We start from the raw sequence: 15,464 nt of genomic DNA on the forward strand, positions 1-15,464 counted from the left end.
GTTACTAGAACCTTTTTGTTGTGTTTAGTGATCAATGTGAGATTATTTTCACTTAAAATTTATTCAAGGAATGTAGGCCTTACTATTTAGCGTTGCTCAAGTAATTATACATTTTTATTTGGAACAATGAATTGCCTCCTTAAGTACCGAGTTACATGATCATTATTTTCTCTCACATGCTTCCATAAACAAAAAAAATTCAATACAAGAAAGGGTTGTCCATGTTTCTAAGCTCTTCAAATTTCTTGCAAAATACAACATTTCTATGTATATAAAAAAAAACTAATAGAACTAATCCAATTCCAACAAGAAAAAATTAAAAAAAGAAGAGAAAAATAGAACATCAATTTCCAATTACCTACTGATATTGCCACTATCATCGTAGGGGTGCAACACGGTTCGGGCTCAACCTGATTTTGGCTAGGATTAGGTTGGCATTTTCCCAGGTTGGGTTAAGGTTGGGTTAGGGTTTGAGGCTATGGCAACCCGACCGGACCCGAACCCAACCTCCGTCTTCTAATTTTATGATTTTTTTTTTTTTTTTGGATTATGTTTTTTTTCCTCGTATTTTTCTATTTGGCCTCAAGTCGACTCAGCCCGACCGGTATCATGTTTTGATAGTTGCACTACTCACCTTGTATTTTCTTATTTAACCGGCTTTTGAGAGTTTGTTGGGTACTGTAATAACTTTTGACATCTTGTTAAATAATAAAAGACATGGTGAGTTTGTTCACTTATCAAAACATGAGAGTGCCAATATCAGTAGCCTTTCCAATAAGGCTGAACAAATTCCCCGCACCCACACATACACACACCTTACGAACCAAAAACAGGAATTGTGACATGAAAAAGGAAAAGAGAAAAAGAAAGGAAAAGTCCAAGTAAAAAACATTCTTCGCCTAAAAAAAAAGCAGAAAAATGCATACAGGCCCCACTACCGCGTCATTTACATGATCATCAAATTCGTTGATTCAAACGACGATCATAATTACAACCAAATGACATTGATAACATCTTGATTGGATGCTCCTTTAGGGTTCTGCCACGAAAATCTACACCGCTGATTTTTGTATTGCATAGAATGTCCATTTATAGAGGGCGAACCTTGACGGAAAGGTAAGGTTGCTCCGTTGTGACCTGGTGGTCATGAGTTTGAGTCACGGAAACAGCCTGTCTGCAGGGTAAGGCTATGTACATCTAGCCCTCCCCTGACCCCGCAATGTCTTTGAAAATACCTTGATTGGATGACTATGCCAAAAGTCACTTTTAGGATCATTCATAAAATACAATTTTTGAGTCATAAAGGAGCATGTATGAGAAATCAAGATGGTTTTGATCCTATCCCGGATGGAAATCCCAAAAAGCTCTCACAGCCAATTAAAAATGAAACTACAAGCTGATTTTGTGCAATTACTAAAACATAGGTAGTGCCAGTATCAGTAGCCTTCTTCTTATGCGAACTTCCAATCCAAAGGTAAATGAATACATTCGCCCCTCTTTTTTACTTGGATGGCCCCCCTTTAGTGTATTTATCATTTATGACTACTACTCTTTTAGTTACACTAGAAGGGGTTGTCCCAAGTAAAATCAATGCGCTTTTGGAACCACTACCTGCTTGGCTGACTATGCATGGTCGGAGGTATTCCACGTATCAAAATGCTTTTTAAAACTCCGGACAGCCCCCTCTAGGCTCTAGTATACATTAGGTGGGGCTGTCCCAAGTAAAAGAAAACGCCCCTAACAAAAACTAACAAAGGAATTTGAAACGCAGAACAGAAATGAGAAATCAGCACTGCCCATTTCAATACCAATGTTTCTTCAGAAGGTACACAGTATTTTCTTCATTTCATTTCATTTATGGATTCTAGGTGTTTATGAAGCTTCTCCCTCTTGAAATTTATTTAATTTTTTTATCATACATCATAAGAATCCGTTTAATACAGGCATGGAGGAGAGCTGCTTTTTCTATCTATGGATATATGCATTTCACAAAATCTGGTTTACAGTAAGTTTTTATTTTACTACTCTTTTAATTTCATATTCTTTTGATTTCTTGATTAGTTTATGCTATTGGGTTTTGTAATTTTCTGTTCCTCACACCCTTAGCTCTTGATATTTAATTCATCCTCCTAAAATGTTGGTGCTAATAACGATTTTTTTATCAACTGTTTCTTCTTGGGTCTTGTTAAGCTTTTTTCTTTCTTTCTTTCTGTCTTCTGTTTGAATTATTAAGGATTAGGGGAAAAAATCCATGGCTTGTTGTTTTGTGTGAATTATTAGTGTTTTATAGTAGATTTTGGATTATTTATGTTCTACTTTTTTTTTAATTACACTTTTGCCCTTTGTATTTTTTTGGAGGAGTTTTTTTCAGTCTTTTGTTCAACTACTGCGCTTTTGATGAAATTATAATTATTCAAAAAAAATGATGATAATATAGCTAAATTTATCGAACCTTGGACGGGGAGAATGCTTGACAAGACCATATATCACCTTTCAGAGCTTACAGACCTTTCCTCACACCCATGAGCAACATACCCTAGAGGTTGCTCCATATAAACCTCCTCGTGAAGTGCGCCCTAAAGAAAGGCATTCTTAACATCAAACTACAATAATAATTATTTATTTATTATTCGGGCATAAAAATAGTCGATACAAATGGTTTGTGTATGCCTTTGGCCACTAATTGGGATTTCAACTGTTCAACTAGTCCATCTGGGAAATACTTTTATAGTATAAACCTAATGACATCCCACGACATGCATCCCTAAACGTAATTCAAATAGCTCCGACATTTTATTTTGACTAGATAACTCATTTCATCGTCCATGGCCTTCCCCCATCGACTTGCAAGTATAGGGCAGAATGGTAGAAAAGGGGGCATGCAACAAAACTTTTGTATCTGGATGACATGAAAGCAAAAGAAATAAAGTTCGCAATTGGATGCTGAGTGCGGGACCATATATTTTTTCTAACCGCATTAGGAAGATCAACAGGATGAGCTTCATTGGTAGAATCTTCCAACATAGGCCGGGATTGAAGAATAGGTTGAGTTGAAGCTTGTATTTTCCGTCGCATATACACCTTTAGTTCTTGCCAAGGAGCAATACTAAGTTCAGATGGTTGATAGGAGAAACAGTTGGTTCTGACATGGGAACATATGTCTGTAACAGATGGTTGGAAAAAGGGGGAACCATGATCAATAGAAGAGGATCGAGGTGAAACAAAAAATAGATATCTTCAAAGAATGTGATATCTGCACATACAAACTTTTTTCTTGAAGCTGGATTGTAACAATAATATCCTTTTTGGGCGTATGTATCCCAAAATGACACATTTAATGGTATGAGGATCCAATTTGACAAGAATAAAAACTAGATAGTGAATAGAAAATAGATATCTTTAAAGAAAGTGACAATTGCTCATACCAACTACTTTCGTGAAGCTGAATCAATAAGATCCTTTTTGGGTATATGAGTATCTAAATAGTTTGGGTGAAATTAAAAATAATCAAGTATTTGGAAACAAGACAGAATATTGACTGTTCATGTAAGACAAAGGATAATATTCAATTAATTAAGTAGCAAGCAATTAGTACAACATCTCCTCAATACGATTTCGGAGCTTGCATATTGAGTAAAATTGTATGTGCCACTTCCAGGAGATGTTGATGTTTACGTTCTACCATACCATTTTGCTGTGGAGTATATGCATGAGGTTTGATGTAGAATTCCATGATTGGAAAGATATCATTGAAAGTCTAATGGTATATATTCCTTGGCATTATCCGATCCAAACATAAAACATGCGAATTAGTTGAAAGTTGGTTATGAATCTCCTTATGAAATATCTCAAAAATAGACAATTTCAGATCTTTGCTTCATTAAGTACAACCAAGTCATGCTAGAAAACCCATCAATAAAATAACAAAATATATATGACCAGACACACAGTAGGAATCCGTGCTGGTCCCCTAAGGTTCAACCATGATTTCTAGTTTGTATGGAAGAATCATCCGCCTTAAAAGTTCTTCTACCCCATGAGCCATTGCTATGTATTCCACTTTAACACACGATCTTGCGAACACTGATTACTGTTTACTCCTTCCTTCATGTAACAAGGTTACTTCCCACAAAGATACAGTAACATGTGGTAGATCTATGATCATCAATGAAACCAACCCATTTGCCTTTATATGACCTAGATTAGAGAAGAATTCCTTTTCCCAGATTGAACTTCAGATGCCTCAAGATTCTCTCTACAGCTTCAAATGTGGAACTCGAGGTTTGTGCATATACTGAATTACCACACCAATAACACAAGCGATATCCAGCCTAGTCGGAGACAAATTAAGAAGTGACCAACCAGTCTTTGGTACATATTCCTATTGTCAAGATGTTCTCCTTTGTATTATTTTGTGATTGCGTCAATCAGAGTTTGCTTCCAACTTTCCTATGTCTCTTAGAAGACACCACACATTTTCACCATGATGCGAAAATATGTGGCATTTGCACCGTGATCCAACTTTCAACTACAATTGATCCATCTCTTCCCACAAATTTTGGAGTGTAGGGTAGTACAACGATAGGGGTTTCTCTCACTCGATGAAGGCTTGTCGCCTCTTGTTTAAGCTTATACAATTGGGATGCATTCTGAACCTGATAACAGGTCCCATGCGCACTATTACATATCCGTTTCTCTGTCATATCAAGAACATATGATTCTAGCTGATGTGGTGCTGCATTTAACTCAAAAGTCATGATATAACCATCATATTCTCCTGCTCCCATTTTGAGTATAAGGGATCCTCCACCTTTGGTGCTCTTCTCCGACGGTAAAATAACCTAGTTTCCCACATCCACAAAATTGCATCTTGGCTGATTGCCCAAACTATGATGTTTGTTCTGTCCAATTTTATGACTGTAATCTGTATATTTGGGCTATCACCGTTGTTAAAGTATAAAAGATTAAATAACGCCTTCTCCAACAGTTTAAGTTATTGGAGTAATTGGTAGTTTCACATGGTATCAGAGCCCATGTCCTGGGTTCAAATCTCACAAGTCCCTGTTATTAAAATGTCCGCATGAAATGGCCAGCCCAAAAAGAGGTGCCACATGTCCCACGTGTAGGCCAACCCTAAAAAGAGGGGCCACACATGAGGGGGAGTGTTAAAGTTTAAAAAGATTAAATAACGCCTTCTCCAACAGCTTAAGCTATTGGAGTGATTGGTAGTTTCACAACTGTGACTGGCCATCGTTGACCCAAATCTGAAACTCTTGATATTCTTGCTTGAGGCCTTAGGTGAGCTGGTTGTAAAACATTTTCCACCACCCAACAAATCTCCTATATTTTCTTTGAAAAATAACAGGAAATACAAGGTATATCTCACCCAAAGCCCAAAAAAGATCTAGGATGATCACACAAAAAAAGATCACCTAGTTAAAAAAGGGGAGTGGCAAACCTCTGCCCTAGAAATCTCTAAAAACTTCTCAGAATCACTTCAGATTTGATTCAGACTCTTCAAAATCTGAAAAGGATCCAAATTTCATGGTTAAATAGCATGCACAGTCCCCACAAAAGATACCAACACGAAATGATCAGATCTGATTATTTAAAGATATTTGGAGACAATGCATCTCTAAGCTCTCAAAATTAGGAAAAAATTCTGAAAAATTATAAAAAAACACTCCAGAAAAGCCTAGAAATAAATACATCGATGACCAGCTTCCCTTAATGGTTTATATGGCTGCAGATCCTAGTGGTACGACCTTGTTGTTGTTTGGATCTTCGTAACTATGATCAACAGAAGAGCAACACCTTGTTATGAAACAAAGTTGATGTTGATGATTGATGCAAGAGGAAATGAGACGAAGGGAAGGATAGAAGACAAAAGAAGAAGAAAAAAATGGCCAAATATATGCTTGGAGTTTCTTAGTGAAACTCACTACTTCTAATCTCTAATATTTATTTTAAAGGAAGAACAAAGTTTTACAGGGGTGCCATTTAGTGATGGGTCCCATCATAAACTCAGGGACACACATCAACACTTGAGGTTCTGATTGGGATTTAACCTTTTATTTTAAGGGCATTCTCAGGGAGACTGAGTACTCTCTCAGTGATCATCTTCTATCAAGCTCTAAATTAAGAGGCTAAGTACTCTGTCAGAGTGTCAGTGGTTGCCTTCTATATTAGGCTCTAAACTAAAATCGAGTTTCTGATTTGGGGACTTGAATTCTTATTTGAAGGGATTTTTAAGGAAATTAACTACTTCATCTTAGAAAGGTGACTTCACCTTATTTGAGATTTATATCCAGTCTAGTTTTGTTGAATTCCCGAGGTAGTCTTCCCTACATCCCTATATCCAGTCTAGTTTTGTTGAATTCCCGAGGTCCATGTTGGGAGGTTCGTTATCTTTAGGAAGCACACTTTAGTGCCTCTAAACCCTGTATGAACAGTTATCTTACAAACACATGTAGATTACACTTGTAGACCACCAAAGCATGTCACAAAGCTTCTAAATATTTACTCTCTCATTGTCATCTAACAAGTATTTGTCTTAAAAATTCTGCTGGAATTATGTATTTCAAAATGATGCATCTTTGTTCATAGGGATCATGCCAAAAAATTCAAATCAGAAGATATGCAAGCACAAATAGAAGGGAAAAATTGCATAGTTACTGGAGCAAATTCTGGCATTGGCTATGCAACTGCTGAGGGTCTTGCTTCACGGTTGACTATCTTTCTCATTCAGAATTTTTTCTCAATTTATTTTCTTTTGGGAAGTTAATTTCCATCCATATGTTACATGCCAATTTTTTCAGTGGTGCAACTGTCTATATGGTATGCCGTAATAAGGAGAGGGGCGAAGCTGCTCTCTCTAATATTCAGACAATGACGGGTAATCCAAATATATTCTTGGAGGTATGTGTCCAAGTTATACATTCCTTTTCCTCATGTGTAATATGGGCATTTTTATTTTATTTTTCCTTAGTTTTTTTGGGCTTTGTGAGAGCTATTTTGTATATCTTTGGATGTGTTGTCCTTGAGATATAATGATTGCTAAGTTGATAGCCAAGACACGTTCTTTCCTGAATTGTGCTAAGCTTTTTGTACTTGATAAAAATGGCATATTGAATACTCCTTGCAGGTTTGTGATCTTTCCTCCGTCAGTGATATCAAGTCATTTGCATCAAGATTTTCTTCGAAGGATCAGCCGCTTCACATCTTGGTACAGTTTTTCCCGCTGAATGTAATTTATTTCAAAATGAGTAGTGTGCATATGAAACCGTATTTTGATATGATATTTATGGAGTCTACTAATTCTAAAATAATAGTCAGTGTTCCAAACTATAAAAATTGCATCCTTGAGCATGCTAGAGAAAAAATTCATTGGCTAGGTTGTAGAGTTGCAGGTAGCATATACTGCTTTGCTTATGATTTTACATATCATCAAAGCTTATATGTGGATGCAGCAATGTAAGAAACTAAATTGTAACCAATAATTACGCTGTTGGTATTAATTAAAGAAAAATCTGTTCTGATACTTCTGTAGAAACATTATACTTGAAAGAAGTTGTTGAAAGCAGTTTCATCTGTCAACATCCCTAGGCACTGTTAATTTACTGGTTAGGTTGGGAACCTCGTACAGTTAGTGTTTTCCACTTTTTTACGACTTCAATAGCCTAGACTAGTCTTTAAAAAAATTCTTCTTCAGAGAAAGTGGTATAATTAGTGCAATTTCTGACCAGTGCTTAACATAAATATGATAACCTTTATGCCGTTACATTCTCAATGGTTTTTGGGCAAAGAAGATCTTGAGGGAACCCATTTAGTTATCTTAATCAACATACATTGAGAAATTCAATGTTTTCTCAGTGATTAATAAATGATATCCGTGAATGCTTGTGCATGAGATAAAGGGACAGTGAATAAGAGGTGAAATCAATTTTAAAAGTTGACTATTACTTTTTTTAAACAAGTATTGAACACTGAACAAGTTACACACACACTCAAATGAAAAGGAAAAGAAAGAATACAATCTAGCAAGCTACACGAGCCACAAATGGCTATATCATCCAAGGACTACAAAACTGCCATATCCATAAAACAATATCTGCACAATTGACTCTGAAGTTTGCTAAAGAATCTGCCCTTGTGTTTCCTTCGTGATGTATGTGTAAGAACACTCAATAGAGAGGCGATTAGGTCCAACATCTCTCTAAGGAACAACGTGAATACCCAAGGGGGACACATCTCCTCCCTAAGCCATCTAATGGTGTTGAGCGAGTCACCTTTGCTGAAGGGTATTGTTAAAGGACATTATAGTCTTTGTACGTGTAACCCTATTTTGGCAAATATATGCTTCATATTACATGGGAGCTCTCTAAGGAGACTCCATCTTCTCAATCTTCTTCCTTCTTCTCTTCTCACAATATCATGGTATCAGAGCAAATCTAATTAGAACAATTTTTTTTGAATAATATTGCTAATTAGAATATTTTTCCATTTTTTTGTCGTTTCAACTACTTCGGTCGAAATTTCAAAATTATGACCAGAATAATATAATGGAACAAATCCGTTTAGATTTCATTTCGGTGAGGATGGAAACGGAAACATTTTAGTCATTTCTTATCAGTTTGATTGGAAATTTAAAACCATGCTTTCCACCTTCTTTATTGCCTCTTTGTAGAACTTTCATGACTGTTGAGCGATCTTTTCTGGGCCTTCACAATATGGCACTTTGCCTACTCTCATCACTCTAGATATAGGAGTATACCTATCCTAAGAAGGAATGAGGGGGATCATGCCCAAGGATCTGAATTCTAGCATGCTCATAGGCATTACTGGGTCCAATCAAGAATCCAAATATCCTTATATGTTCTGCTTTTGGTAAGCCGTTGCGTCAATGGAGCAAACAGAGATCGTATCACTGATAATGGTCATGTTCTTCCCTTTCTCCTCAAGAAAGCATAATATATATCAAGAGGCTTCTCCCCATATCGACGATGGGAGATAAGAAATTCCCCAAAAATCATACAATAAATCAAGAAGAGAACGACCAAAAGAAAACCCATCGCACAATTAACTCTCTTCAATGTGAACATTAACCAAATATTTTGCAGATCTGATGTATTTTTACCCACTAAAAATCAAAGTCATAAGAAAAATATGAACGCATCACATCATACCAACTTTCTTATAGAAACCCATCGAGCTGTTGATGAGTCTAGATCTTGTCCATACGTGTAGATTTGACTGCTCAGGTGGTCGTACGGACAGATTTGTATTTGTGGAAAATTTTCCCCTTTAGTTGTGATCCAATCTGAGGATAATGAGAACAAAGACAAAACACACAATCTTTTAGAAGTGTTGATCCCAAGCTCTGATACTGGTGTACTATAGGAGAATGTGAAGAAAAAAAAAAGATAAAGAAAGGGAAATTTGTATGGGTTAGTCTTACCTGACGAAAACCCTTATAAATGTAAAATATACATCATGATTTTAAATGTCGGCTGAAACATTTCGTCGAAATATTTTGATTTCGGCTGCTGCCGAAATGAAATCCACTTGGATTCGATAAAATACCAGATTTTGCCCGAAATTTTGGGATGTCATTAATGTTTCGGTCGACAGATGCGAACCATTCAACTTTTCAAGTAAAAAAGCAAAGGTTCCTATAGAAATGTAGACGCTTCGACAGAAACCCTGTCAAAAATCAGCTTCACTTGTAGAAAGGAGAAGAACAACGAGATTCCTTTCTAAAAAAAAAAACCCAGTGGTGAAGAATCTTAATTGGATTTCGGCCGTGATTTCCTACCGAAATGTTTCCGTGATTTTACGAGTTTTCGGCCAAATTTTCGTACCGAAACCAAAAATTTCCTTTCCGCTGTTGACCGAAATTTAAAACCTTGGTATAAACATAACTCGACGAAATTACCAATATGGCACCCATATGTGATTTATGGGAGATAGGCCGTATCTATGTAATATAGTCACTAATAAGTCTTGCGATAGGGCTCCTGCCAACCGAAATAACTAATGAAGCCTCGATAGAACCCATGATAACAATAATATCAAAGTTTGATATTATAGGGATTTTTTATGCAAACTGCATACCACAGCTATCTAAGACTATCTAGTCCTTTTTTGCGTTAAAAATCCATGATTTTGTTAGAAACAATATTTGAGTAAACAAAGTAAAGTGTGAAAAGTTGAGTTTCTGTTTAAAGACCTTCCTACAAAACTGATGATAAATCTAATACTGAAAATTTTTGGCTGACTTAGGTTAACAATGCGGGCTTAATCGAACACAACCGTGTTACTACTTCAGAAGGGTGCATCCCTGTCCCAATTCATGAGTTTGACACTGTCTTCTCTTCTTGCAATCAAGTTCAGAAGCTGCTGGTAATGTATTTTGGATTGTCTTTGCATGTTCAGCAAAACTAATAGCTTCACTTTCTTCTTTACCATATTTTACCAGATTGGAGTTAAACTTTGCTGTAAACGTGGTCGGAACATATGCTATGACAGAATTGATGCTTCCATTAATGGAGAAAGCAGCACCTGATGCTCGAGTTATTACAGTTTCCTCAGGTGGAATGTACACAAGTCCCTTGACCAATGATTTGCAGGTAATTATTTATTTTTTTGTATTTCTTACTCGTTACCTTATGAGGATTGGTACCATTAAAAAAAAACCTTATGAGGATTAGCACTTCTCGAGCAGAATGGTTTCAACCCCAAGACTTCAACATTGTCCCTGATTTTATAGTGTTTCAACTTAGAAATTTCTGAATTTTTATTGGGAATCTATTATTAACTAGGTTAAGTGTAAGATTTGAGTCAGAATGGAGTCCTTAGCTAAACATTGGAGTTTGGAATTATTGATATCTTATTGCAGTTTAGTGAAGCCAACTTTGATGGGACATTGCAGTATAGTCGGAACAAGCGAGTTCAGGTTAGTAAAACTGCAACTATAGGAAGCATGTCACTGAAGTTTCTATGATAAATTATTGTTATGCTTCGTGTATTTAATCGTGTGCATCTTTTAGCAAAGATATATGATTATTTTCTTGATATGAACCCGAAGGATTTAAGGAGTCCTTGTAGAGAAGATATAAGTGATGACTTTTTGTGCCATTTTATACCCAATAACTGCATTTCACTTGTTCTTTTGAAATGTCATGCTTCAAGATCCCATTGTTCTGAATAAGGACTAAAATATCATTTTTGGAGCACAGATATGCTTCCCCAAGACCAGTAGAATTGTCAAATACAATGTGTTATCCTTTTTGGTTGGGAATTAGAAAATTTATGAAGTACGGACAATAGCAGTAAAAAAATAACATAATAATTATTTTATGACGTAAATAAGTCAACATATGTGTGCCTATAGGGAATTGATATCCATACTCCCTTGTTTCAATAACGACACTCCACTCTTTACACTTCTCTAGTAACTTTTTTTAAGATTGTTAAAATCTTATTATGCTCTTTAACAGCCAATCAGAGAAGTGGTTAATAAAGTTTGGGGTGCCTTGTTAAAAAACAAGGGGGTGCAGACATCATTTTCCTATGTAACAGCATATAATTATGGGAGCTGAGCTGATAAATCCGTCCCCTTTGTTTACTTGGATTATTTTCACTTCATTATTTGTATTTTTTTTTTCAGGTGGCGTTAACTGAGAAATGGGCAGAAATGTACAGTAACAAAGGGATTGGATTCTACTCGATGCACCCAGGATGGGCTGATACACCGGGCGTAACCAAAAGTTTACCTGGTTTTTCAAAAGCGTAAGGATTTTTCCCTAATGTCTTATTTACTTAAAGAGGATTGGTGCACATTCCAATAGGTCTTGACCTTGACTCTAGACAGTCCAACTGCTGGGCAACCTCTTGGGTTATTCATATCTATGGAATGATCCTAACATTTGGATCAGTGTCCTTTTAGGTGGACCTTCACTCACAATTTTTCCTGGTTGTTCAATGGCAAGCTATTAATTGGAAGGGTAGAATAAAACCCTTGGTTTTACCTTGGCCAGGTTCTCATCCATGTCTGTCTCGCGTTTCCCACGGGATTCGATGAAACTAATCTTGTCCTATCAATGATTGAGTCATTAAGGTTTTGTTCTTTCAGTTTTCTAATGAGTTTTTCCCTACCAAGTCAATCACAAACTTCTTTAATTCGTCTGAGTTAATGAATAATTAACCATGACAATCCATGACAATCCATGACAATCACTGACTCGCCCAAGTCAACTTCTTTCACCATGGTCACAGTTCATGTCCAAGTCCTAGTTTCTAAACACTGGATATTACATCTTATTGGCAAATTGTTTTATAGACAATTCAAGTCATGGGCTTGTGCAATTATTGCATTACAGGGATGGTGTATATCCCGTCGTCCACTGTCTATAGTTCATACACAAGATTATTCCACTTTTTTAGATTATCATTTTCCTGTGTCCAATATATCTTCTAACTGAATCACTCCATGAAAAAAAAAATTCAGTTTATCAGGAAAGCTAAGAACAAACGAGGAGGGAGCAGACACTGTTGTTTGGTTAGCTTTACAGCCAAAGGAAAAGTTGGTTTCAGGTGCATTTTATTTTGATCGCGCCGAAGCTACTAAACACTTCCCACTTGCGGGAACTGCAGGCTCTCATGCCATCATCAACTCCATTATCGACAGTCTCCGTTCTCTCTGTAAATTCGCTCCATAAATACGGAATTTACTTTCTTTGGTCAGATGTATGATATCTTAAATCTTACCTTAATCAAAGGCATTGTTTAGCTTCTGCCATTCATGAAGAGATACTTTGGCTGATATGGTCTGTATCACTGAGTCTTTGGATTCTTGTCTTTCCCAAGGTTTCACTGCTTTACTTTGTTGGTTTTGGGATGAATATTGATGACTTAAAGTATGATTATTGTGGCAAGATTATAGTAATGGTTGGCTTCCAATGCAGTAATCAATGACTAGATGAATATTGATGGGGTTTAATTAATGTTGTCAAGCTATGATGCTATATTTGATTTTCTATGATTTGGCATTTCAACCATAGATGCATTTTTCCATTGGGCTCCGATTCTTTCAACGAAAAAATAGGCTTAAATTGGGTGTAAATTTTGTTTTGCGCCGGTTTGACGTCGAAAGAAACAGAGCCTAACGTAAAATGGCAGTAAAACAAATTTTAAGCCCAGCTAGAGAAGGGGTTTCGAAAGAGGCATTGGCGTTGTTCGACTCTCTCCGACCCTGACCCTGACTTTTTCTCTTTGTAGTAGTGACTAGTGATTAGCTTAGTCTCATATGTTTGCTGTTGTGTTTGTATATTGACTGCATTTTACGTTGAACCTTGAAAGAAACAATCTTGATGAATTTAGAACTGCAGTCATGAATCAAGATGGTTGACAATTTAAGTATAAATAGGCAGTAATTGGCGATAAATGCAGTCAATCTTTGATGATTTTCATCTTTTTGACAAGGTGGATCCGCCGATTTGGTTCGTTGGATCAGCATATTCCGTACAATTGAAGATCCAATGTGGGGCCAACTATTTCCACGGACGGTACGGATCAATTGATTCAGCCATATAATAGAGGGCAATGAAGAAAGAATTTATTTCTGTTTTTTTCCAGAATTTCAAGAAAAATAGACCTCTTCTTACTAACCAAATAACAGAAAAGAAAATTGGAAAATTAAAGAACTGCTAAGAACAAAATAACTAAACAAAATAAAAGGAGCTGATGTTTGCACCACCCCATTGAATGATAAATGCACTCCTTCAAAGTGAAAAAGGAAAAAATTGCACCAGCCGGGAATCGAACCCGGGTCTGTACCGTGGCAGGGTACTATTCTACCACTAGACCACTGGTGCTCTTGTATTTAAAGTTTTCTACATTATTTTAATATACTTTGAACAATATTTATTTTGGCTATATTTTTTATATGAGGTGTCATAGAGACGATCCTACACTCCAATGCTATTTAACACTTTATAAAAAATATTTGTATACGTATACTATTAATTGCTACTGAGTTTCTCTATCAATTTATGTATTCGAGTTCTTATCCTAACACTGATGGCCAGGATTGTATCCCAATTCTCACGAGACATGAGTGGGGCCATCCTAGATGACGAGGACTGTTTATTTTCTAAGGTTTTATTGTTTGAATATGAGATAAAGAGGAGTTTTAAATGGTTTGGAAAGCGGTTGTAGCTAGGGGTGCAACTTGGGTCGGGCTCAAGCCGAACCAGGCTCAACCTTATTTTCGCTTGGGCTGGGTTGGCATTTCCTTGGGCTGGGAAGGTATGGTGTTGGCTTTCAGAAGGTATGTTTTGAGATAATTTTAGGGAAATGATCTCTCTCTCTCTCTCTCTCTCTAGAAAAATATCATTCCCCTAATTTTATCTTCCAAAATAACCTTGTTTGGATTGAAGGAAAAAGCATTTCTTGTACAAAATTTTTCCCTTAAAATCTTTTAAATCTCCAACATTTAGAGGTAAATGATAAATTTAAGCGTTAACATTACAAACAAGGGGTTTTTGTAAAAGAAGTCTCCTACTTTGCTTTATTTCCCAAATTATATCAAGGTTTTTAATTTTTTTATAGGTAATTTTTGCTTTTCGCATATAAAGTATCGTGGTCATTTTAAAAAAAACTACCATAGGTAATTTGGTCACAAATTGATGGCAATAAATTCACTCGAATATTATGAATGCATTTGTAAATTCCCAAACTAGAAGACTATTTTTGCAAATAAGGCAAAGTAGGAGACTTCTTTAGCCAAAACCCTTAACCCTGAGAATTAAAGGCCCTGTAAATAAAATTCTCAACTGAGGTGGTTCAAGTAACTTTTTCTTCGTGTGTAATCAAACAATGGAGAAGTGGGAAATTCTGGAAAAGCTTTCTTTTCCAAACTTTTCAAGAACATTCTTGCAATCCAAACAGGGCCTAAAGCTCTAGGATTTTGGATGACATGTTTGGATAATTTCATCTTCCAAAAACCCTGGAATTATCTACCCTGTTTGTATTAGCATACTGCATACCCTACCCATTGGGGCTGTTCTCGACTGAACAGAGAATAGCAAGCCTATCCAAGAATAAAATTAAAAGCCACTTGCTATCCCCATAGAGAACAGGGCAAATATGTGTACAGCATGTGTGTCAATTGAAGCCTGTTCATACAGAAGGGGCCATCAAATCACAATGGATGGGTCATAACCTAAGAGTTCACAATTGACAACCTATCCCACCAAGCCTGAAATTGGGTGACCATAAAGCCCAAAAGATGACCAATGACCCATTCTATCAGCAAAAGTCCCTCACACAATACCACCGTAAAGCCCAATTCTAAGTAGTTTAATCATAAACAACACAGGATGACAAGATCAATCCAAAAATAGAGATTGTTCTCCAAGCATTAAGGGTACATGCACAAAGAATGGTTATTTGTTTACTTATAT

The 15,464-nt window shown here is 36.4% G+C and overlaps 1 protein-coding gene and 1 non-coding gene across 3 annotated transcripts; one reads left to right on the top strand and one right to left on the bottom strand.

Annotated features, from left to right (window-relative positions):
- Positions 1-1,729: 1,729 nt before the first annotated feature.
- Positions 1,730-12,960, top strand: LOC143854406 (NAD(P)-binding Rossmann-fold superfamily protein). Of its 2 annotated transcripts, none has more exons than XM_077364372.1 (10): positions 1,730-1,825; positions 1,944-2,005; positions 6,607-6,726; positions 6,819-6,918; positions 7,145-7,225; positions 10,282-10,355; positions 10,478-10,628; positions 10,898-10,954; positions 11,669-11,790; positions 12,509-12,960. In XM_077364372.1, the coding sequence occupies exons 1-10, from the start codon at positions 1,811-1,813 to the stop codon at positions 12,717-12,719; spliced, it is 993 nt and encodes a 330-aa protein (XP_077220487.1). In that variant the 5' UTR covers positions 1,730-1,810; the 3' UTR covers positions 12,720-12,960. The 2 variants fall into 2 exon arrangements, with proteins under 2 accessions (XP_077220487.1, XP_077220488.1); XM_077364373.1 differs by having other exon boundaries at positions 10,282-10,331.
- An 843-nt stretch (positions 12,961-13,803) lies between these two features.
- On the bottom strand, positions 13,804-13,874 carry TRNAG-GCC (transfer RNA glycine (anticodon GCC)). Its single transcript has one exon. It is a non-coding gene; the product is annotated as a tRNA-Gly (tRNA).
- Positions 13,875-15,464: the final 1,590 nt, after the last annotated feature.

This window comes from Tasmannia lanceolata, unplaced genomic scaffold, assembly GCF_043159265.1.
Source record: "Tasmannia lanceolata isolate RefF3 unplaced genomic scaffold, GAP_Taslan_0.1 ptg000020l, whole genome shotgun sequence".
Classification (NCBI taxonomy): domain Eukaryota; kingdom Viridiplantae; phylum Streptophyta; class Magnoliopsida; order Canellales; family Winteraceae; genus Tasmannia; species Tasmannia lanceolata.

What these genes read in the sequence shown, in the direction of transcription:
- LOC143854406 (XM_077364372.1), top strand. An exon ending in ATCAGCCGCTTCACATCTTG is followed by an intron (nt 7,226 to 10,281) that starts GTACAGTTTTTC and finishes TGGCTGACTTAG; the next exon opens with GTTAACAATGCGGGCTTAAT. An exon ending in GTCGGAACAAGCGAGTTCAG is followed by an intron (nt 10,955 to 11,668) that starts GTTAGTAAAACT and finishes TTTTTTTTTCAG; the next exon opens with GTGGCGTTAACTGAGAAATG.